Source organism: Hippoglossus stenolepis, chromosome 9, assembly GCF_022539355.2.
Source record: "Hippoglossus stenolepis isolate QCI-W04-F060 chromosome 9, HSTE1.2, whole genome shotgun sequence".
NCBI lineage: Eukaryota > Metazoa > Chordata > Actinopteri > Pleuronectiformes > Pleuronectidae > Hippoglossus > Hippoglossus stenolepis.
This window is the reverse complement of record NC_061491.1, coordinates 25452713-25476248: the sequence shown is the minus strand read 5'-3', so window position 1 is coordinate 25476248 and position 23536 is coordinate 25452713. Positions and strand designations below refer to the sequence as shown.

Here is a 23536-nt window from a genome sequence, read left to right as displayed (position 1 = left end):
GTCGCCCAAACCCTCGAGCACAACATAGCACAATATCTATAGTTATTCATTTAATCTACATATCACTTAATTTTAAATAAACTGCCGTACAAAGCTCTCTGAATAGAACTCTATGTCAATGGATTCGCACCTTTAGCCTTTTCTTTGTTCTGATTCCTAAACATACTTAAGGTCTTTGAACCTTTTTGCCAAATGATGCAACGCTGATTGAGATCGTTTTAAGTACTTAATTAATTTAATTAATTGATCGTTTAAAGTTAAATAAATGTCAAGTCAGATGAAAGGTAATGGAGCCTATTAAAGCTTCTTACACATGTACAGTAAGTGCCATTGGGTTGAGTTAGTAATAAGTCTGGCATGTCATGAATGCAACGTTAAGAAAACACCGTGTGACGCCAATTATATATCACATTCTTTCTTTAACCCTTCACTGATCTCCTCTGACTTCATTCTTCTCCGTTTGTTGTCGTCTGCCGCTCATCTTCTCCGTGTTCCTCCCCTCAGGTCTCCCAACATCCCGACGGTCAGCGGCTCCGACAGCTGCAGCCAGAGCACAGCGTCCTCCGAGCCCTGGATCATCCTGTACCGACCCTCCACCATCTCCCTCTTCAAGAAGAAGCTAAAGAACCACCACGGCGACCTCAGCCCCCTGGTGGGCAACTAGCGCCACCGCTGCGCTTTTTCGCCATTAACCAAACGCTACCGCCACCCACAACTCTTCTGTACAAGGGCCATCAGATGTCAGGCCCCTCAGACAATGAAACTCTATGAGGCGCTGCGCTGACAAGCCAACGACCGAGTGGCTAATGACAATGACAGTGACTGCTGCGAAACGGCCCACGGGCCCGCGTGGCTGCGCCCGCGCATCACGCTCAGCACCAAAGAGGAGCGGGACAGGCCGGGCTGTCAGGGAGCACAGAGCGGGAGAGGAGAGCCGATCTGCAGCTCTGACAAAGACACGACTTTGAATACGCAGGAAGTTTCCCTCTGGTCCATTTTCAGACCCCGACGATCAACGCACCTCCAAACCCCTTCCAGTGAAAACAGCACACAGCTGCTGGACAGAGGCTAACTTCACTGTCAGTTTGGGGGGGTGGGGGGGGTTTCCTCCTCCTGGTGCTCCAGAGTCACAGAGGGCACCACAGCATCGTCAGCATGGAGGAGAGGATGAAGAAGTGGAGTCAAGGACACTCACACACACCTCCAGTACACTGTAACAGCTCAACAGCTTCACACACACTCTTCTATCTGCCTCATACGGACGACCAACACTTGCCGCCCAAAAAAAACCCCCTAACCCTCCCGACCACGGAGCCGCGTATTTATCTGTGTTGTTTGATTCCAGTCTGCAAAGTGCTGATGTTTCTTTTTGTTGTGTTCTAACATGAAAACCAGTTTTCTGAGGAGAGGGAACCAGGACATGGGAAATGTCACACAGAGCGTAGCTGTCGCAGCCGTTTGGGGTCGAGTCGCTCGCTGTTAAAGGGAAAAGATCAGACGGAACGAGAGCGCGCTCGCCCACTCGCTCGGCGCTCAGTGGATCTGGGTGGAGAGGAGAAGTTGAAGTGGGTGGTGGGGATAGGGGGTTGCAGTTGGATGACAAACTGCCATTTAGGGAGACTTGGGAAGATCTGAGGGTCTTTTTCAGCTCGTTGGTGGGTGGGAGTCTTTCCGGTTTGATGGTGTTCAAGTGCCTTAAGGATCCTCCTCCTCTTCCCTCGTCTCAGATTCCTCACATCTGTTTCTTTCACGGAGCGAAGTCGAGGTCCTTCACTCAACATCTGCACTTCTCTCGAAATCTGTGTGGACGTGAACAGTTTCCGTCCAAAACAATGTAAAGTAAAACAAAAACTAAAAAAGATGCCATATCTTGTACAGTGATTAAAAGCGTTAAATGTTTTTTTTTATTTTTAAATCATAGTACACTCAACCGAAAACCTCTCCAAACTGGATCTTCTTCCTTTTTTCGTTGATTGATTTGGTTTTTGTTTTGAACTTATAGCCTTTTTGGATTCAGCTCTTCATGTAGTAACAGACAAGGCTTTAAAAGAAAATGTTTGTTTCTAATTTCTGTCCATGCTCTTATGTGTAGTCTCTGACATTTACTGAACATATTGTTCACATTAAGTTGTCTTTTGATTACAAGGGGAGGGGGGGGGTGAATATTGTACATTATGTAATTCAGTGTGGGAATGATATTTATGCCCGCTCTTTTTATTTTGTGTCTAGGCAACACGTTCCAGAGATCTGTCAAAGTACTTTCTCATCAACTTAGCTCAACTTCTTCCTTTCTCCTTAGGCAGCAGTAAATTGCCTGAAATCACAAGATGCTGCAGAACCCTGCAGCTTTTACTTACCGCCTTGGTTTCAGGCCAAAAGGTTTTAAACAACACAACCAAAAGCACTCATTGGTACTATGCACAAGCTGTCAGCGCATCTGCAGCCTTGACGGCTTTTCGGTGCATTCGCGGTGACATTTAAACTACTTGCGAAAGGTCAAAGTCTACTAGTTCGCCATTGGCATAGTAAATAGTTCGTTCCTGACCACGGATTGGATGCTTGTGTGGGCTCCTGCAGACGCTCAGCCCCGAAAACCTCCAGACAAACTGTCAGGGTAAAATACTGAAGAGATCCCAAAACAGCAACGCACTTAAATTTGGCTTCTTCTTGCAACAGGAAACTTTTAACCTGTTCACTTTTTTGCAATTTGGGTGAAAAGAGAGAAAAAAGTACTTTAGTGCAGCAACCGGAGCACTTGAGACAAAAGCTCGTGTTTTACACACAACACAGCAGCAGAGTTACAGTCAAGTCAAAACATGTGTAATTCTCGAGAATCAGAGGGAATCTGAAGCCGGTGAAACGATCAACAGCCGTTCCCTCCCGATGAGATGTTTGTTAAAAAAAGAAAATGCGACCCTGCTATGTTCTGCCTGTCTGCTCGACTGGAACTCATGTTAATTATTGCAAGACAAGAGCACATGCCCCTGGGTCTGTGATGTTCAGAGCAGCCCATGCGTGGAGAGGGCGCGAAGCGAGAGCGAGGATGTGAGAGCGATGGGAAATTAATGTGCGTTCGAATCTAACACAAGCTAACGAAATCTGACAGTTTAAATCTAACAGGGCCATATTTGTTTGGATAGCCCGGCGAATTATGCAGACTCCCATTTTCTGTCCCGTCCTCCAGTCAATTGGAAAATTCCACGCTCATCTTCCAAGCGAGCGGTGGAAAACAGGCTTTTCCCCAAAACTGTGGTTGATGCGAATGTCCTGTGGTGGTCGATGACAAGACAACATTCACCTTAAGCCCCGTGGGAAAAGACCCCGAGGGGCGGAAACCTTGTTTTCATGAAATTGTAAATAGCAGAATAGTGAAATTTTTAATTTATACGGTAAATTATTGTTATTTTGTATGTGAATGGGATATAATCTATCTTTTGTATAAGTGAAGTACCTTTGTAGTTTTATTTAATGTGTCCTGGTTGCAAAATAAACACTGTATGCATGTTTCTTAAGCCTGTGTGGTGCTGGTTCTTTCTATTTAGTTCATCATTGAACATAACATTAAATAACCGAAGTTTCGGAGACGCACATGGGCCACAAATGCTGGATCAAGCTAACCCCGTTCACTCTTCTCTTGCCATTCGAAACCTTTTGAATCGGTGCAATGTGATTCAGTAAAAAATCTGTTTGGCTTAAACAGATTTGGTTCTCAGTGTTTCCACGGCGGGAACATCTGCAGCTCCTTTCTGCGTGAACCTAAACACTTATCAGATTCGTGAAATGACTCCCAGACTTTTTAGCGGATGCACAAACACGGAGGGAGGATTTGGCCGTGCCATGTGTAACCCATTCTCCCCCCCCTCCTCCCGAGATGAGGTCAAGCATGCAACCTGCACATTTTGAGAGGGAACAGCAGGAGGCCATCTTTACAACTGGTACACCATGAGAAGAAAAAACAAACATGGAAGGACGTGTAATAAGCTGGAACACATGGGGGATGTTTGGACGTATGATTTATTTATACATGAAAGGTGTTCCTCTCGTTTCGTTTCTCGGCAGCGGCCTGCGCTCGCTGTTTGTTGGAGCTCCACAGAGACGCTCTGAATGATCCCATGTTTTCAAGTGCGTCCAAACAGGCTCCTATAGAAATGCATCCACAATAATGAGGACAAATACCTTTTAGCTGTAAATCCCTGATCAAGTTCCCTGTGAAGCTCAGGTGCGTCTGACTGAAACACGACTTACTAACTTCATGCAGATCTTGTTACCTCTGTTTTGTCTGTATTTTTTTATTTTTTTATTTGTAGGATTATGCAAAAACTTCTCAACCGATTTCCATGACATTTTGTGGAGGGGCACGACCCGAGGAAGAACCCATCAAATTATGGTGTGGATCCAGATCAGGGGGTGGATCCACGTTTTTTACTTTAAAAAGACATTTTCCTTGATTTCTCAGAGAACGATTCATGGATTTGATTCAAAAGCAATCAGACGTGTTTAGAGGACTGAGATCTGAGTGCAGCAGATCCAAGTACAAATCTGGATCTAGTGAATTTAAATGTGGTTTCATAAGGAGACTGAGTGTCATTCTATGGTTTGATCATATAATCATCCTACTGATGCTGTCAAACACAAAACTTCATGAGAGAATAAGTGAAAACACAACTGCAGATCATTTTTTGTTCATCAGAATCACAGTCAATCAACTTCATGAGACAAGAAACAGTGAATTATAAACAATCCTCTCACTCCCTCTGCTGGTGATAATGAAAACAACAACTCAAAGAGGCTTTACAATCCGCCAAGGCCCAACTGTGTCTTTATGAAAGCACATTTAAATTCATTATACCTGAATATTTACTTGGATCTGCACCAAATTACACAAACTCATAAATATCAGTCCTCTAAATCTGGCTGAATTTAAAAACATCCATATCACAACGTTTAAGAAAGTGAAAATATATTCCTGGATCTGACCCCTGATTCGGATCCACACCAAAATTAAATGGGTCCTTTCCTGACCCATACTGCATCCTACCACCAAGTTTCGTGGTAATCCGTCCTGACGTTTTTACATAATCCTGCAAACAAACAAACGCAGACAAAAACTACTATTGATCCCCAACTCTTCCATTTCTTCACTGGGGTTTTGTCCTCAGTGTAACTTCTCTCATCGACACAACCCCAGTGAGATGTTTGAGGCCTTCCACGCTGCCTCTCCCTGACCCCTCAGTGTTTTTCCTCTCATCAGCCAGACATACCTCCACTCCTCTGGGTCCCTGTGAAAAGCCTCGGCCTCTCCAGTCGACCTTCCCACAGGCCGAGGAAAAGAAAGCGGCGTAAACTGATCGGCCCTGAACCCAAGTCGACCAGTAATTAAGGGCAACAATGGGACAATGCGGGGCCAGGGTCTGGTTACTGTAAGAACGAGAAAGTGAGAAGAAAGGAAGACAATACCTGCCGCTCTCTGCACTCAGGCTACCGAAGGCAGCCAGATTAGGAGAGAGGAATGACAGAGAAACACAGGGACCTGGTCTCATGATGATGGAGGTGAAAAAAAAAACCCAAGTGCGTCAAAGAGGTTTAGAGGCCGTGCACGAACTTGTCTGTTTGGATCTGCCTTGATCTGCAATACTGTCTATGACCCTGGTGCGATTAAGGCGGTGTTATGCCCTTCAGTGGTTTCCAGTGCGTGCGTCGGCCTGTTTAATTCTCCAGACTTCTCCTGCTGTTATTGTAGCTTGAAGCCGCTGAAAACTGTTTATATACACGACTCCTCCACATCTGCCCCCGGGGCCCCCGGGGCCCACGATCAAGGCTGAAAATAATCAAGAGATCACGTCAAATATGTTCAAAATGTGCAACTTTCAGCTTTTTTTTAAATGTCAGAGTTTTATCTGTTTAATGTCATTAAGGTTTGGGTTGTGGAGCTGGTTGATGTGATAAACACTGTCAGGAGCTCAGTGCCCAGCTCCTTCTGTCCTTCTGTGTTGAACTACAAATACAGCATTAAGTTTATTTTATTATATCTTAATCTATTCTATTTAATTGTTTGATGGTACCCAAGTATAATGACAATAAAGATCTTTGAATTTTATTTAGTTTTTATTTCATTTGATTCCATTGTTTCATTGTACCTGAGAATAAAGACAATAATGATCATTTTATTTAATTTTGTTTTACTTTGCTTTACTTTAATTGATTGGATTTCATTCTATTTAATTGTTTAAATGTACCTGAGTATAATGACAATACAGATCTTTGAATTAAATTAAATAAAATTGTATTCTATCTTATATTATTTTAATTCATTATATTTTATTCTATTCACTTGTTTCATTGTACCTGATATAATGACAACAAATATCTTAGAATTTTATTTTATTCTATTTCATTTTATTTATCTTATTTAAGTCTCTTTAAATAATATTATTCTATTTAGATGAAGCTCTTGTGGAATACAAACACCGGCGCATGTGGATGACGTCAAACCGGCGCCCGCTTGTGCAATCATCCAACATGGCGGCGCCCTGCAGAGTCCCTCAGCTGCTCCGAGTTTCCTTCAGGAGATTCTCCGGAGTCACAGCTTCGGCTCGAAGTTTCAGCGGAGACGGAAAAACTCACTTCGGCTTCGAGACGGTTCCGGAGGAGGAGAAAGCGAAGCGAGGCGAGTGACAGTCCGACAGACCTGCTACCGAACCTCGTTCAGAAATCCTCACATTTAACATTCAGACGCTTCTCGGAGAATCAAAACACGCGAGGAGACGAGATGTGAAGTGATTTTCGGGATCTGGAGGATTTGATGGATTATTCGGCTCAAATGTTCATCCATGACTGTGACGCTTCTGTTTTTATAAAACCTCTATAAACGTTGTATATGCGCTCTCTTCCGCGTTGTGACGTGTGTTGACGCTATTTCAGTGGGAGTTAACCTGAATGCAGTGGAGTTCAGGTGTTTTTCATTGATGCCGAATTTATAAGTATGAGACAGTAAATTGTAATAGGTTGTGGAGGGATAATAATTAGCTAATTTTCGAATGGAGTATGTGAGAAATTGTCTTCATATTCAGTGTTTTCTTTCTGTTTTATTTGTGGCACTGTTTTATTTTCAAAGTGGTAAATGTCTGATTTAAAGGTAATTTATATATAAGAGAGTTTCTTATACTTGCACGACATAAACTGGGCACCAGTTCAACTTGTATTTGTTTCATAGAAATTCATCCGACAGTTTTTGTGTAATCTTGCTTACCCATAATCACAAAGGGGGGTTACAGTTTAATGATAAAAATGTAAATTAAACGGACAAAACATTAAAACTGCAAAACAAATTGATCAGGGCATGAAACTTCAGAGCAGTAAAATGTTAGTATCTTTAAATTAAGTCCATATAACAGAGAAAACACGTGTTAAACAGATTCCTTCTCTTTGCCTCTGCAGTGTACAAGGTGTTTGAGAATGTGGCTCAGAAGTACGACGTCATGAACGATGCGATGAGTCTCGGGGTTCATCGTCTGTGGAAGGACACGCTGCTGCACGTCATGCACCCTCAGCCCGGTGCACGCCTCCTGGATGTGGCGGGTGGAACAGGTAACGCTGTGTGTGTGCACGTCTAAAAAAAAAAAAACACACACACCTCTGAAAATCCCCCTCTGGTGTCACACTCGTGTTTTGTTTGTGATTCTCCCGACCTGCAGGGGACATCGCCTTCCGTTTCCTGGAGTATGTTCGATCTCAGCAGGAGCGGCGAGAGCGGCGTGCGGCTCGGTCCATGCAGACGCAGTCGTGGCAGGACATCTCCAGCAGCTACGGCACGGAGGGCGAGGACGGGCCCCGGGAATCCAGGGCGGTGGTCTGTGACATCAACAAGGAGATGCTGAAAGTGGGCAAACAGAAAGCTGACAGCACGGGCACCAGTGCTGGTAAATATCAGCCTCAGGAGACTCTAGGTTTCAGCTTCTGACTGGATCTGATGGATCTGATGGATCTGATGAATCTGATGAATCTGTGCTTCTGTGTGTGTGTGTGTGTGTGAATCAGGGCTGTCGTGGGTGGTGGGGGATGCAGAGGAGCTTCCCTTCGACGACAACCAGTTCGACATTTACACCATCGCCTTTGGCATCCGCAACGTCACTCACATCGATCAGGTGAGAGACCAGAGGAGCGATGTGAATAGAGACGCTGATACTGAAGCTCAGTGTTGAGCGATATCAACACAACAGGGTTGAATATTTGTAACATCCATTCAAAACGTCTTCTCCTTCAGACTCTGAGCAGAGAAACGCTTCATACGAATCATAACAATTTACATGAAACATTGTCACCACCAAAACTCAGAATCGGTCGAGCTCTCGTTATGAGGACTTAAAGTTTCTTGTAGTGTGATTTCCTGTTTTAATATTCTTAGAGGTTCAACTGATGATAAACCATTAAAGTGCTAATTCTGTTTTTTCAGGCACTTCAGGAGGCTCTGCGGGTCCTGAAGCCCGGCGGCAGGTTCCTGTGTTTGGAATTCAGCAAAGTGACGAATCCCGTGTTGGCAAGGTGAGGACGAGCGCTAACTCAGGACGGACGTCAATAATTATGGGAATCTGTAAAAAAGGTCAACACAAACAGGAACAAATGGGAGTTTTTTAGTTTCTCTATGTTCTACAAACACTAATTAGTACTTTGCTTTGATAACTTTATTATAGTTGTGTGTGTATGTGGAACTTTTTGAGTCTTTTTCACAGAATCAGATGATCAGATTAATGGGAATAATTCGTTTTTATTGGGTGAATCAAGTGTCAAACCTGAAAAGAGCTGAATTAATTTCCCTGTTTTCCCATGAACCCCTTCTTTCCTCTCGAAGGGGTTCACTGGTGGTATTTACACTCAGTTGTCAGTTTATTAGGTACAACCTCTGCAACTGTAGCTAATTCAGTCAGAAATAACTTTTCATGGAGGTTATGTTTTTTTTTGTTAGAAGAACTTTAGAGAATCGTTTTTTATTTGGATTTTGGAGGCTCAGTGTGCTCTAATATATTATCGTGTTTATCTCTTTTGTCATTCTGTAACCTGTGAGAAACAACCGCTTGCAACACTGCCCTCCACTGGTTGTGTAACGTATAGTAATGTGGTTTGTCAAATGTGATCTTCAGCCCCTACTTATGTTGTAAAAACAGCTTGTTTAGGTTTTGCAGATATGAAAGTGCCACATGTAAATGGTTTTAAATACCATAAAAATAAAGGCAGATTTATTTACACATGCAGTTTGAAAGTCTGACCAGTATACATATGGGATATATTAAAGATTCACCAGTAACCTGTGTCATCTTCTGTTTGTCTTTCAGGCTTTATGACGCGTACAGTTTCCAGATGATCCCAGTTCTGGGAGAAGTGATCGCTGGAGACTGGAAGTCGTATCAGTATCTGGTGGAAAGTATCCGCAGGTTCCCTGATCAGGTGAGAAAAACCATCCTCACAAACTCAGTTCTTTGCTATATTCGAATATGATTTTTATCTCTTTAATTCTCCGTTTAAACTTAAATATCTCATCTTGTGGGGGTTAAGTTTTATGTTTAATTGTTGAATTGTACCAAAGCTATTTTTAAATAAACATGGAGGATTCTTTTGCAGCTAATAATCATTTTAATTATGGATTAATCAGATTTACTCAAATCTATAAAACTTGTAATTTCCTTTTCAAATCAATTAGATTCTTATTTCGTTTCATAAAAATCCTCAGAGGTAAAAGCTGGAATCAGAAGTTTGTTAACTTGATAAATAATCAAAACATCTGCTGACTTATTATCTGTCGATAAGTTGACTAATTCTTTTCTATTCAAAGTCAAGTTTATTTCTCTTTAAGCTCATTTAAATTCTTGAAACCAGTCTGTGTGCCGCGGTGTCACTCAGGAGATTGAGTCACTTGATGTCTTCCTCCTGCAGGAGGAGTTCAAGCAGATGATTGAAGACACAGGATTCTACTGCGCTCAGTTCCACAACCTGACCGGCGGAGTTGTGGCTCTTCACTCTGGCTTCAAGCTGTGAGATGCGCTCCGAACACCTGTGGAGAAAAAAAACATGAAAGCAAAAAGACTGGCTCTGTGTTTCCGGCTTTTTTCTGCCTGTGTGATAAACTGTCGACGGAGTTCATGAACAGAACGTGAACCCGAGACGATCGTCTCTGCAGACGCCACCGTGCACTTTCAAACACCTGAGGTCAGTGCACGTATTTATTATGTTTGTGAAGCTGTGGAGAATTTCTCAGTTCAAGTCCTGGCAGAAAGAAAAAAAAACCAAATGTCCCGGTGGGTTGAACCATCTGAGAACAAATGGGTTTGAATAGTTTTTGTAACATCTTCATTTTCACTGTGGAAAATAAAACCTGCAAAATCGTATCTGCGTGTTTGAATCAGTTATTACCTTCGCAGAGGAGGTTATGTTTTCATCTGTTTGTTAGTTAACAGGATTACTCAAAAACTACTCAACCGATTTACACGATGTTTTCTGGAAGGGTGAAGCGTGACCCAAGAAAGAACCCATTTCATTCTGGTGATGATCTGAATCAGGGGGCGGAGCAAGGAATATTTTTGCTTTAACATTGTGAGACAGGGAGTTCAGCATATTTCCTTTATTTCTCAGAAAATGGATCTTGATGCAGATCTAGTGAATTTAAATGTGTTTTCATAAGGCATGTGTTCTACTGGGAGATAATTATTACTAAAGATAAAAACAATAACTTAAGAAGAAATGTGACACCTCTGTGTAGAATGCAAAGAAAAGGAGAACAGCACAACATGGGTTACTTGAATAAAACTGTATATTTTACAGATCTTTGTACACTTTAATTACAAAACTGTATGGTACTAAAGTTTTAAAATCAGTTTTTTGGTCAGAGAAGATTTAATCGTCTTGTGTGCAATTACCATGTATATACAAAGTCTCATGTTAGTGATTTTTTTTCTCAGAATAAAAAGCAACCAAATAACTCAAACCTTTATACACTCTGAACATAAGACATGGCTTAAAGATAAATATATTAGTAAATAAATATTCAGAGAACATATTTCCATTTATGAAATGTGTTTTGCTATACAGGTACAGAAATATACACAGATTGATTTCTAGCCTTTAAACATTTGTAATGGTAATGACAGAAAATAATTATATTCTTAAAAAATTAAAAAATATTAATTTTGTACACATTTTTAATCTTCTTAAGTGCTAGAAACAATAACAAAAAAAAACAAAAAAATTAAATAGTGACTCAAGTACCCCCAAAATGTTATATTTGCAGTAGGTACATATCTCTATGCAAAAGGCAAGATTAGATTCTCACTTGATTACAGCACTGGGTTATAAATAGGGTTATTTCAGAAGGTTCTCCTCCGTGTTGAGAATGTGTACATTTCATAGAAACAGTATAAAAACAGTCTGCAGGACAAACAGAAAGGCATGAATGACAAGCATTGATATCGCGAGTATGTATTATGCACGGCATGATATGATTCAAACGAATACATTGTGTTATGTATAACTGCATCGTTTTTTCTTTTTTTTTAAAGTCACAGTACAATAAGGAACCCTTATGAAATATGAGTCTTTTCCAGCTACTTTCCTTTGGCCTATGGATACATGCAAGAACCTTTTTTTTTATAGATATTTATCAGCCTCACTGAGGAAATCGGGGGAAAGTGACAGCAAAAAAAAAAGCACTTTTAAGGGCGTCCGAACGAGACGTGGAGCGCTACCCTCCAGAACAAAAAAAAAAATGTGTTCACCCCCACACGACACTGTCACTTCGGAGTTCAACCAAAAGCAGTGCAGTGTCTTTAGATATTGCTACAAATAGCTCGTATAAGGCTTTGACGTTGCTCTGGCACATCCCGTACAGGTAGGCCACGACTGGACAGAAATGCAATGCATAAAACAAATTCTGTGTTAAATCGAATAGAGACCAGTGTCAGCCTTGCATTCACATTTCTATGCATTTTGTGTAATATATAGCTTCTTCTCCACAGAGAAACACGTGGGTCACCAACACTCGAAGACCCTTTTCCCTGCTCTTGAAAAAAGTAAAAAAAACAAACGAACAACAATCATGTCTTTCTGTTTTGGTATAGCTATGTCCATACAACCTATTTGAGTTGGTGGTTGAAGCTTTTATAGGCAGTCAGTGTTCATGTGCGCACATATACAAGATGTATACATGTAGATGCAGATATCGGTGAATTAAGAGTGTACTTGTTTTTAGTAGAGAAATCTCAGATTCCTAGATCTTGCACAAAAGATGGAGTCTCTCCACAACTTGCTCTCGACAACATCTGAAGAAATGGGCCTGCATCTCTGAGGGGGTCGGACCCCCGACGGCAGCAGACACGTCGCCCGATAGATGCCAGTACCAACCTACTTCTAGTCTCAGTTAACAACCTCCAGTCATGTTAGTAGCATCACTCGGTCCCTGCGCTGTGGTAACACTGGGCACTGAGACGTTTGTGGCCACAGGAATGAACTGGATAGAAACATCAGGCCCTTTCAGTAGAAATCCACACAATCTAAGATGATAACATTCAGTGCTCAGAGAGCAAGGGTAGAACAAGGCAACTGAGGGTTTCAATGATTGACTGACTGATACGGTACCAAATACATACTTTAAACTGTCCCTTCACTCCGGGTGTAAGTTCATATACCCAGACCTCCCTCATTTGTTGAAGAACTGCTTCCAAACGCAGCGGGACTGGCAGAGAGCTGCGGGTGGAACAAAGCCCTGGTCTCCTCCTCCTGAGGGTATGGCTGACCTCTAAACTGTCCTGAGGTGAAGTACCCCTCGCTGGGCTCATGCCGCTCCCCTGTCCTCACCTCTGCATCCACCGTGACACTGATGGGCAGTAAACTGCTCTTGGTCTCTGCTCCTGGGCCCAATTCACAATCTGTGTCCTCGGGAATTATGGGTATCCTCTGGTTGAGTTCACAGCAGCCCTGTCCAGTGCAGGCATCTGAGTCTGCATGTGCATACTGCACGTTAACAGCGTAGTCCTCAGTGTAGCACCCTGCTGTGGCTCTGTGGACCTTCATCTCTTTGTAGAAGCAGCAAGGAAGCCCTTCGTAGCTCACCTGCTCTGAAGGAGGGCACATGTGCTCAGGGGCAAAGTAGTTCTTGGAGGCTGAGCTCTGAAAGTCCAGCCCCCTGTGACAGCGTCCTGAGGCCATAGGCCCAGCTTGGTCCGAGTCCTGCCCCTTGCACTCCACATTGGGAGGGAGCACCTCAAAGCAGCAGCTACAAGCCGCAGCCCCGATCTCCCCCGAGTCCTCCTGTGCCCCTTTCCCCCTGTCTGCTCCGGTAGCTTCGGCAGCGCCGGCTGAGGTAGTGCTGGTGTTGTTCTCCCTGGGTTCCAGTGATGAGCGACTGCTGTAGTTGGGCTCCAAGCTGCAGTTGGAGAGATGGTCCCCCGAGTTATATCCCGACGCTCCAGGAGGGAGCTGGAGGCAGTCATGTCCCAAGGGAGCATGGGATGAGTCCTCTGCAGGGACGGTGGTGCAAGCTGCGGCCCCCGCTTCCCCTGCAGAGCCCCTACACGGACTCTTACTCCGGTAGACGTAAGGATCGTAGTCACTGCTCAGCGAGCTGCGGAAGGTGGAGCAGCTCCCGTACACCCCCTGGTTGCTGACCTCAGTACAGTCCAACATGGAGTCGCTGGAGGAACAGTGGCACTGGCCCGAGCTGCTGCTGCTGCTATCGCTACCAGGGCAGTCGGCAAGGTAACCGCTGCACACCGAGCGGTGGCCATGGTAACAGCTCAGGCCAGAAGTGCTGCCGGCGTCACCTATCCTCGACGAAGAAGCAGGTGCCATGTGTACCACTGTGGGGTATAACAGCCCCTGCTGAAAGGCCCTGCTGTGGTGGCCCTTGTGGGCCCCGGCTCCACCCAGGTGCCCTCCCACCGCAGGCACCTGGCCGGCCTCGGGCTGTTGAGGGAAAGTCAACCCCTGAAAGTAGTAGTGCTGGTACATAGTCTCGTACTGCGAGAAGCAGGCTGCTCGGGAAAAGTTTCGACCGTGGAACTTGGGTCGTTTAAAAGCAGCGTGATGCGGCTGTGCTGGGTAGGCCGGGGGTCCGCGGTGCTCCAATCCGCAGTGGTGGGGGTTGAGTGAGTGGTCCAGGTGGAGGGTGGGGTGGTAGCTCCGGAGGAAGGCAGACGTGGACTGGGCTGGGTACAGACCCTGAGGATCGGGGTGCTGGTCCACGGTGAGCACTGTGATGGCGTTGCCGTGGGGGTCCATGCTGGTTCTGGTTGGAAAGGCGGTCACCTGGCCTGCTCGGTGCACCCTGCCAGGGTAGTGGACTGGCAGCACCACCCGTTGCCGGGCGTGCACCGGGTTGCCAGGGTCCATGCACGCTGCACCTGGATTTCCCTTCTTTTGCTCTGTGTAAACAAATTATGAGACGTTCAGAATTTAGCAAAGGAAAAGTTTTATCTTTAAAAAACGCAGGGAACATATTTTCCTTCAGTGAAATACATTTATTATCTTAACACCAAAGCAAGATACTGGAGTTGTGGACTTGACTCACCGATGATGTTGTGTCGACAGTGGGGACAGGTGTGATGCTGCAGCAGCCAGGGGTCCACGCACTTCTTATGAAATCTGTGAGCACAGGGAATCACCCGCAGCTCCTGCAGAGGGAAATATTAAAAAAAACATTTTTAAGTTCAAATGCATCAACTGTCTAAAGTGCAAATATCAGTAAATACAGCAACGACAAGTAGAATCATAAATTATTATCTCCATCAAGGAGGTTTTGTTCTCGTCTGCGTTTGTAACGAGCATTATGCAAAAACTACTTGACTGATTTCCATGGAATTTTGTGGAGGTGTGAGCCAAGACTCAAAGAAGATCCCGTTAAGTTTTGGTGCGTTCACAGGAATTCTTTCCCTTTTCTTTGACACCGAGTTGACTTTAAAATGACAAAACGAACACGGTTTAATTCCTCAGTGGGTGAATAAAGGTGTAGTTGAGCGTGATCGTACGTCCAGCAGGTGGCAGCAAAGCCACAAAGAGCTGTTAGCGTTTTTTCTAAAGAAGCAAACTTAACACGATGCCAAAAGCAAAAGTCTTCGCTTGAGACAACAACTCAGAACCAACAGGAACGTGAAGCTGAGAACAAAACGAGCGACGGGCTGGAGGCTCCATAAGAACAACAGGCAGCGCTCTGCTGTGAGATGGAGGAACTCACAACAGCAGCACAATGAAGACGAATTGTAATATTCTCTCTTCCAGTAACAGCTCTGCCATAAATACTTGACTCTGTGGTTTAATGTGACTCATCTTTGGGCTATTTTCCACCCGGCTTTTGTTGCTTGGTTCAACAAAAAAAAAAGTCTTTGATGCCATTCAGTCTTTTATATCGCCACTTCCTCTGTGCAATCCTGGCGCCATGCTTTGTTGTGTTTTCTTCTGCTCCTCATCGAACAGACACACAACCACAAAAAAAATACCGCCCGCACACCGTCTGCGTCGCCCTGGGCACCGCGGGTTTGTCCCCCCCGGTGGCCATGAATGACGATGAGCAATTGCTGTTACAGTAAAGACTCAAAGTCCCGAGATTAGGAGACGTGTTTTCACAATGACTCGTGTAAAAAAATTAAAGAAAAGCCACACTGGGAAAACAGGAAGCGTAATCACAGCCCAGTGCACCCTGGGTAGCGTTATCTCTCCAGGTGCTCTGAAAGGCCGAGCGAAACATCTGAGAGGCGCCGGAAGGAACGTCAGCGAGGACGGCAGACCTGCGGTCCCCGAGCACATCGGGGGGGAACTTCCACTCTATTGTCCACAGAGCTGCAGAATGTTTCATGTGTGCAGAGCGTGGAGGGAAAACACGCGCTCAGCACTAACTTCAGAGGTTTGGATCCAACGTGACTCACTTCGTACGGGTCGGTCGAGACTCGAAAACGTCAAACTCAGACGCTCCTGTTGCTTTTTCTGTAAATTAACACTCGTGCATTTGGGTCATTTTACAAAGATGACGTTTTTTGAAGGATTTAAAGAGGTGGAGCTCAATTTTAAACATTTTGTGTATGTATCCTATCAGAGCTTATTTATAACAGTATAAATAGTATTTCCCCCCTTGATTTTACATTATTCTTAAAAAAATCTGTATTTCTCATCTCTGTCAAGCAGGTTGTGATTTCACTTTGTGTCTCTTTGTGTGTTTGTCATCAGGTTTATGGAAAAACTACTAAACCGATTTCCACTAAACTCTGTGTAATGATGGGGCCGAAGAAACAACCATTAATAAATGTTGATTTAGAAAACCAGGCATATTTAGAGTTCTGATATTTATGAGCGTGTGCAATTTGATGTGGATCGAGATTTCTTTGAGATATTTGTTTCACCACTGTTTGTTGTTGTTGTTAAAACTGTAGTTTTTGTAATTGACGTACTTTGTGTTTAGCCCATATCCACAAAACACAGATTACCTGATAGGGCTTCACAAATAAATACCTCATTTCATATCATTTGATTTAATTCATTGTTGTTTCCTTGCTCCTCAGTCTTGTGTAAAATAAAAACAATACACAACACTGTCTTTGTGTTTGTCACCAAGTGGAGGCATCACAGACTTACACTTCAAACTGTTATTGAAACTAGTACAAAAGGTATAAAACTGTTAAAAATCCCAACAGATCAACTTCTCTCACCTCCCCGTCGATGTACTTCTCCAGACAGATGGCGCAGTCCGAGGTGGAGCTGCTGCTCAGCGAATCAGAGGCTCCACAGCTGCTCTCGCGCTGGCCCTTTCCTTTCGCCTTGAACTTGCGAGTCTCCATCTTCTCCAGCGCCTGGATGGCCATTCTGTTCATGGAGCTCTGTGGTGGGGGGGGGGGCGAGGAGAGACAGGGTCAGAGCGGGAAACATCTGCACGTTCAATCAGCAAATATTTTTACTTTAAGAAAAGAAATAAAATGTTATAAGTCAACTCGATCATGTTTGTTCCTCTTCGCTCTTGTTGACGTGACACAGTCGATGTCGTGATTTGTGACTTTTCATTTTGATCTCTCTCTCTCTCTCTCTCGCTCTCTCTCTCGCTCTCTCTCTCTCTCTCGCTCTCTCTCTCTCTCTCCTCTCTCTCTCTCCTCTCTCTCTCCTCTCTCTCTCTCTCTCTCTCTCTCTCTCTCTCATCTCTCATTCTGCAGCTTCTTTCATCCTAAACTTCGTCCTTATTAAAAACCGGTGACGGATCAGTTGACACATACAGAACTACTTTACTGGGATTAGACCTAATGACACACACGTGCAGCAGCCCCTTGATTTACAGCAGCCACTGCTCGTGTCATGGTGCGTCACTCGTGTACAGATGTATTTGTGCTCAACTGGTTTCAGACATGAAGTTTTCTACGGCAGGAAAATGTCCGGGTTCAACGCCTTCGCAACAACGGGAGCGTTTTTAGCAGGAATGATTTCAGAGCATGTTCCGAACTCACCGGCTGCTTGTGATGGCGACGATCACTAAACTCATTGTGGAAGCTTCTTTCACCAAAATTAGTTTTAGATGCTTGAATCCTGAGATATTTGTATTGTTCAAGTTTCGCCTCCGTCACTTGTTAGAAAATCATCAACACGTCCACTCGCTCCCTGGGAATTTTATTTATCTGGTTATTTAACTCGAAGGGTTTTTCTTTCTCGGATAATTTCAGGAAAATGTCCGGACGTCAGTGCCGGTCTGAAAGCAGCTCAGTGTTTCTTCCTTCTTCCTTTGGTACTTTAGTTCAACGTTTACAGTTAAAATGAAATAATAATGTATTAAACAATATTTACTCCATAAGCAGTTAATTAGTTTTTGTTTCACATTTGAGGAAGGAAGAGTTTTTTTTTCCCCATGTGATGAATTTGCCCCTGGTGTGAGCTGCTCTCTTAATTAACCACCAAAGGAAGTCAAGACCAAGTCATCCGCTGCAGTGACACACAACCATTATACACACACACCCACACACAAACTGCACAGTCGGAACAGACACACACACACGTTTAGTGGCAGGATTACACCTGTTTTAGCGGATGCCGCGGCAGGTTTTCTGCTCCGTCATGACATCTCTCCGTGTTTGTCTCCGGCAGCCGACCTCTCATCAGCGTTAATTAAATGCTAATCCCGACTCGGGCGCCTGATGCAAGTCTCCACTGGAGCTTTTTGTCAACACACCACATCAGCGGCTGTCGGCCGACTCCACGCCTGCGACTCCCAGTGAGGTCGCGCTGACGGGAAACACACACTCTGGATTTTGGGTGTGTTTTCATGTAAGAGACACGCGAGCGACTCGAGTCAAACTGGGATAATAAATAGTTCCCAGACTTCTCATCTCTTCCACAGCAAGTGATGAGCGTATTCAGACACTGACCTGGCTCCTCCTCTGCTTGAGTTTGATCTTGATGAGCAGAATGAGGCAAACCAGCGACACCACCACAAAGAAAGCCAGGAAGATGCCCATGTCGAAGTATTCCGTGGGCTGCTGCGGGAGAAGAGCACAAAGGGAAACGCAAATTTGTCAAATAATGTTCACATGCAGCTGATTGAAATCTCCATTTGTGCACCAGGATATTTGATTTTGATCCTTTTCAGACCTTTCACGACTCACATGCATGTTTTCATTTAGTTTTTAAATGTGTTTTCATCAGGAGATTGTTGGGCCTTGGTGGATATGGTGCAGTCATTCAGATATTAAATCATGGATGTTTCAAAATTTTCTTTTTGAAAACTACAGGTGATGTTTGATTTGCTTTTAATTACATTGATTTTATTAGTCTTCTTTTTGTTTTTAGTCATTTTTACTCTTATTTGCCCTGTGTGGATTTTTTGGGTTTTGCTTCTCGTTGTTCAGCACATTTAAGAGAAGTGTAATTAAACTAAAGTTCATATTATTAATATTTATTATAGTTTAGATCTTTTTTTTTCAAGAAAAATAAAAATCATGTGGTTCTAGTATCGATTTGCTATACAATTTTAAAATTTCACTATTTGAGCTTTTTTCTCCACGACCACTTTTCACATTTCACTAATTAAATGATTAATTAATTGAAAAACTAAACAATCAGGACACTTCAAATCCAACCCGTGCTCACGTCTCAAAGTGCTGGAGAGCAAAGACCAGGTTGTTTGGCTTCTCTCTTATCACAGTCCTTTCTCTGGGGGCTTTCATTATGTCAAGTTATTTGACCTCAAAGTGTGTTGGTCTCTTATCAAATATTCCCAGCAAACAAACAGCTCTTTGAATGGCTGATATTAATCTCTCGCAAGCGCTAAGAGAAAAGTCCTCAGCCTCGGGCGCAGCGCAGAAGAAGAGAAGAAAGAGAAAAGGGTCAGATTTCACAGCTGGAATTTTCGTTTGTGTGTTCACATCCTAAAAGTCGGTGCAGGAGCTTCACGTTCAGCTGCTCACACGAGTTCACAGTTGTCTCTCCCACACACAAACACGTGGAAGTCATCTGCTCTGCGGTGGTTTGGGGTTTTGGTTTGAGCTCTTACCCTCGGTGGTCGATGTTGAATCCGAGCACGAGCCACTTTCTGCTTGTTGACGATGTTCATCAACTTAACGGCGTCGTTGCCCTTCACGTAAACCACCGGCCGCTTCAGAGGATCCTCGCCGACCTGGTTGAGCTGAGGACGAGAGGAAACACACATCAAACACACATGTACTGATAAACAACATGACACACATTCATCTGGTCGGTTCTGGGCTTTTGTCAAAGCGCCACTCCACCAATTATAGATTTTCTTCTTCTATCTACTTTTAAGTTTTCATATTTAAATGTACAATATCTAGTTTCGGCCACCAGGGGTCTCCCAATCAAAACAATGACAGAAGTAGTTTGATGTTGAGAGGGAGCGAGGGATCATGGGAGGTGTTGTCATCACCCACAATCCTCCTGGGTCTCTTGGCTCCACTGAGCGTTTGCAGGTTTACTCGGCGACAGAACGTGCAGCAAGCGGCAAATCGTGATCGAGTACGAGTGGCCGATACAAACTGTCGATGGTGTTTTTCCTTCGCCATACGTGGTTTGCCCCAGAGACGCCAAAATGAAACGTACCGTTACCCTGAATAGAAGCGTGGATTTCTCTGGGTTTGAACATTGTTGTAAACATTTTGGATCATGTAAAAGATACAATAATGTTGAATTGTTAAATTTATTATGTGTTACTTTTTACGAGTTGAATCCTAATATGTTCTGATCAAAATCCCAACCTCACGAGACAAACATGAGCTCTCTCTCTCTCTCTCTCTCTCTCTCTCTCTCTCTCTCTCTCTCTCTCTCTCTCTCTCTCTCTCTCTCTCTCTCTCTCTCTCTCTCTCTCTCTCTCTCTCTCTCTCTCTCTCTCCTCTCCCTCTCCCCCCCTCCATCATGTATTCCTCTCACACGGCCACAGGTCATTAACTTTGTTTTCTCTCGCCTATAGTTTGATCTTTTCCGCTCTGTCCTCATTCAACCCCGGGACCCGAGAGCTGCGGGATCCAGATCTGCCTCCACTCAACCACTATCATCATTATCATTATGACCATTGTTATTAGAGCTGCTGTCATTGCCGCAGTTTTTAATGGACATTGTTACAACTATAATAAATATCACAATTATCATTATAACAACGATTAAAACCAGTGAGTGTCTCTCTCTCTTTCTCCTCCATTTCTCTTCTCACAACCCAACACATGTATTCTTCTCATGCATGATACTAAGTTATCATTATTATTATTATTATTATACTGACTGGTTGGATCAAGCTTGTTTTCCTCTCCACTGTCACAAAGTGTTTGCTCGTTGTACAAACTGTTTGGTTTCTCTATTTAATAACTGTGAAGACTTGACCTCATAATGTAAATAATCTATGTTGCTTGGTGCTTTTCATATAAAATGTAATTTAACTGAATTGGAAAGATTCAGGGGTAAAATTCACAAATTATTTCATTTTCTTCAGATTTTGTATTTTTTCTGAAAGTATCCATATGTTCTATAAAAATGAAATATGTTTATTGAGCAAATCTGATCTTTGGAGTCATCGACCACAACAAATACAAACTAGAAAGAAAAATACAAAGCGCTCTGACATCTAAGTAAAATGAAAAATGTGTTAATGGCCGACGCAGACAAAATAAAATCCTTCAAGGTGACAGAAGACTTTTAGATTTTGTGCAACTTTAAAGTTATTTATCATAAAACAGGACTGACGGGGCTTTAGAGTTTTTATTCCTTATATAACCTGACGTATGAAATGTGGGATCACGAGCAGACGTTGCCTAACTTTTCGGTTACATCAGGCAGAAAGTTTAGGAACCACTGACCTAATGTGGATATGAACCGTCTGGACGTTTAAAAAAAAAAGAAAAGAAAAAGAAAAGCACATAAACCCTTCTTTTACCAACTGGGGAAAATGACCTATAGGCTCAAGACATGGAAACTGTGGTCGGAGTTTGCCAGAGGGGGGGAGCAGGAGGAAATGGAGGATGAATAGTATGTCCTGGCTCTTCAGTCAGTTGACATGCTCCTTCACTCCTCCCTCTCTCTCTCTCTCTCTCTCTCTCTCTCTCTCTCTCTCCCTCTCTCTATCGTCTGCTGGTTGGAATCTGTAATTTTCAAAAAGCCCAAGGGAAATACCGAGGATATTCGCATTTCTATTTCTTCTGCTGTCGTCATGTTCCCCAGTGAAATATTGTATGTTCGGGTTTAAAAAAGTATAGACGCTGAAAAAAACGTTTGATGTCGCGTTTCGATTCTGCCGCCGCTTTGAGAAACGACTCCACCGAGACTTTCACTTGGCCACTGACGGACAATACGCCAGTAAAAAAAAGTCAACGTACAAATGCGAGCTTAAAGTGGAAGGGAGGGGGAAATAAAAACTTAATCACAAACTTAACTCTTCTCTTAACAAAACCACAAAGTGTCTGAGCCACTCTGTGCATTTGGCCTCACATTAAAAAGCAGGTCAAGTACATTAACTCTCCTAATTTTGGCCCCAGGACCTTAATTCTCCCTAAGCTCCTCCTCCCTGCCCCTCGGCCTTGTGGGTCCTGCCTCTGCTGATCGGGCCGCTCTGACTGGAAATGCCTCTCGGGGGAATTTAACACAACCGCCCAGCGCTGCCTTTGATGTGGTCTGTGCGCAATCCCTTTTATCTCTCAGCTACGCGCTTTACGACCCAGCGGCAGAGAAGAAGAGACGAGGGAGGGAGGGAGAGAAGAGGAGGAGGAGGAGGAGAAGAGAAAAAACCTGCAAGTCTAGGCCTGGCGTGGCGAGGATAAATACCACAGGAGAATTCTTGCGACAAAGGCGCTCAGGAGGAGCAACTCGTGTGTTATACCTCCTAACACCAAAAGATGCAGGAGCCAGAAAGACTGGAAGGAGGAGGAATGCGAGCGTCTGGGTGTGTGTGAAGAGGAAATACACTTTGTTCTTCCTGCAGCCTGAGTGCGCTCTCCCCCAAATGTGCACTCAAAGACACATCCAGAGTCTCGGGGGGAGGGGTGAGGTAATGTGTGCTACCTGAGCAATTATGAGCTCAAGGCAGTTTGGTCATGGTCTAGTGAAAGCTGAACCCTGGATATCCATTTTCAGTCCTGCTCGGAGCACAGCGCCCTGCTGCACACATGAGTCTGAGCTCAAAGGCCCGGGGATGGTTGAATGAGCGAGGCTGATCCACATGAACAGGACTAAAGATAGAAAGATCATTGTCTACACAAACAGCACAAACACACACACAGGGTGCCAGGCAGAAGGGCAGGGCGGGCGCGCTGCGGAGCTGTGTTCAGCGAAAGCGTCTTTCACACACAGATTAGGCGTTTTTTGGCGTTGCTGAAAGCGAGAATGCCTGGGTAATTTTAGGTGTGTACAAACCTGATCGATGGCATCTGGATTCTCCGACACGTCGAAGATGACGGCCGTGGCCCCGCGCTGCACCGCTCGCTTCGCCTGCAAAACACAGAGCGAGAAAAAGAGAAAATCATTAAAAACACATTCAGCAGACCTAAAAAGAGAAGTGCATTCTGAACTTCAGCTTTTTCGCACTGCAAATTCCAGCCCACTAGAGGGCGCCCCCTGCCCGGGTGAATCCTGTGGAATGTGCAGACGAGGAAGCGAAGAGACAGAACTGACAGGCGAGAAGTAAACAAGCCGCCGATGACATTCGTTCACATGTGGTTCATCTCCCCGTCTCCTCGTGACGTCACTTAAAAGTACATCTGCATCACATTAAGCCACGAGGGTCTGTTTCCTTTCATACGTTTCTTCATTCCCGTGTGCAGCTCCGGTGCAGCTCTGCACGACTCTGAGCTGAACTCAGTTATCAGGAACTTCCAACCAGCTGAAAATGGGACTTCTTTCATCTGAGAGTGGAGAAAGTCATTGCACAGTTTCTTTTTGCTTAAGGCGAAAGAGAAAGGAAACGCTTGGATCCGCAAGAAGCTCAAGTATCTCTACGCAGAATCCAAATTTGCTTCCCTTTATCTTAACTCCTGCCTCCCCCCACCCCCCCCTGTAACCAGTTCTCACCCCTCTTGATTCACGGTGCCCTATT

The 23536-nt window shown here is 44.1% G+C and overlaps 3 protein-coding genes across 5 annotated transcripts in view; 2 read left to right on the top strand and 1 right to left on the bottom strand.

Annotated features, from left to right (window-relative positions):
* kremen1 (kringle containing transmembrane protein 1) overlaps positions 1-1553 on the top strand; it is a 54587-nt gene extending 53034 nt beyond the window's left edge. For both annotated transcript variants that reach the window (XM_035166752.2, XM_035166751.2), the window contains exon 9: positions 505-1553. In XM_035166752.2, coding sequence (XP_035022643.1) covers positions 505-664 — 160 coding nt within the window. In that variant the 3' untranslated portion in view covers positions 665-1553. The remainder of the gene's footprint in view (positions 1-504) is intronic.
* Positions 1554-6490: 4937 nt separating this feature from the next.
* Positions 6491-10379, top strand: coq5 (coenzyme Q5, methyltransferase). The gene is made up of 7 exons (XM_035166059.2): positions 6491-6667; positions 7438-7587; positions 7695-7919; positions 8038-8144; positions 8453-8541; positions 9330-9441; positions 9928-10379. Exons 1-7 carry the CDS (start codon positions 6520-6522, stop codon positions 10027-10029), a joined length of 933 nt encoding a protein of 310 aa, XP_035021950.2. The 5' UTR covers positions 6491-6519; the 3' UTR covers positions 10030-10379.
* Positions 10380-10783: 404 nt separating this feature from the next.
* The window catches only part of znrf3 (zinc and ring finger 3), a 66074-nt gene continuing 53321 nt past the window's right edge, over positions 10784-23536 (bottom strand). Inside the window, exons 3-8 of one of the 2 annotated variants that reach the window (XM_035166461.2) lie at positions 22858-22932; positions 19499-19630; positions 18375-18485; positions 16680-16847; positions 14552-14654; positions 10784-14405 (exon numbers count right to left, since the gene is read on the bottom strand). In XM_035166461.2, the coding sequence (XP_035022352.1) occupies positions 12664-14405; positions 14552-14654; positions 16680-16847; positions 18375-18485; positions 19499-19630; positions 22858-22932 (2331 nt within the window). In that variant the 3' untranslated portion in view covers positions 10784-12663. The remainder of the gene's footprint in view (positions 14406-14551; positions 14655-16679; positions 16848-18374; positions 18486-19498; positions 19631-22857; positions 22933-23536) is intronic. The other variant, XM_035166463.2, reaches the window with a different exon arrangement.

What these genes read in the sequence shown, in the direction of transcription:
- coq5 (XM_035166059.2), top strand. Translation starts at nt 6,520, where the DNA reads ATGGCGGCGCCCTGCAGAGTCCCTCAGCTGCTCCGAGTTTCCTTCAGG. An exon ending in GGATGTGGCGGGTGGAACAG is followed by an intron (nt 7,588 to 7,694) that starts GTAACGCTGTGT and finishes CCCGACCTGCAG; the next exon opens with GGGACATCGCCTTCCGTTTC. An exon ending in CAGCACGGGCACCAGTGCTG is followed by an intron (nt 7,920 to 8,037) that starts GTAAATATCAGC and finishes TGTGTGAATCAG; the next exon opens with GGCTGTCGTGGGTGGTGGGG.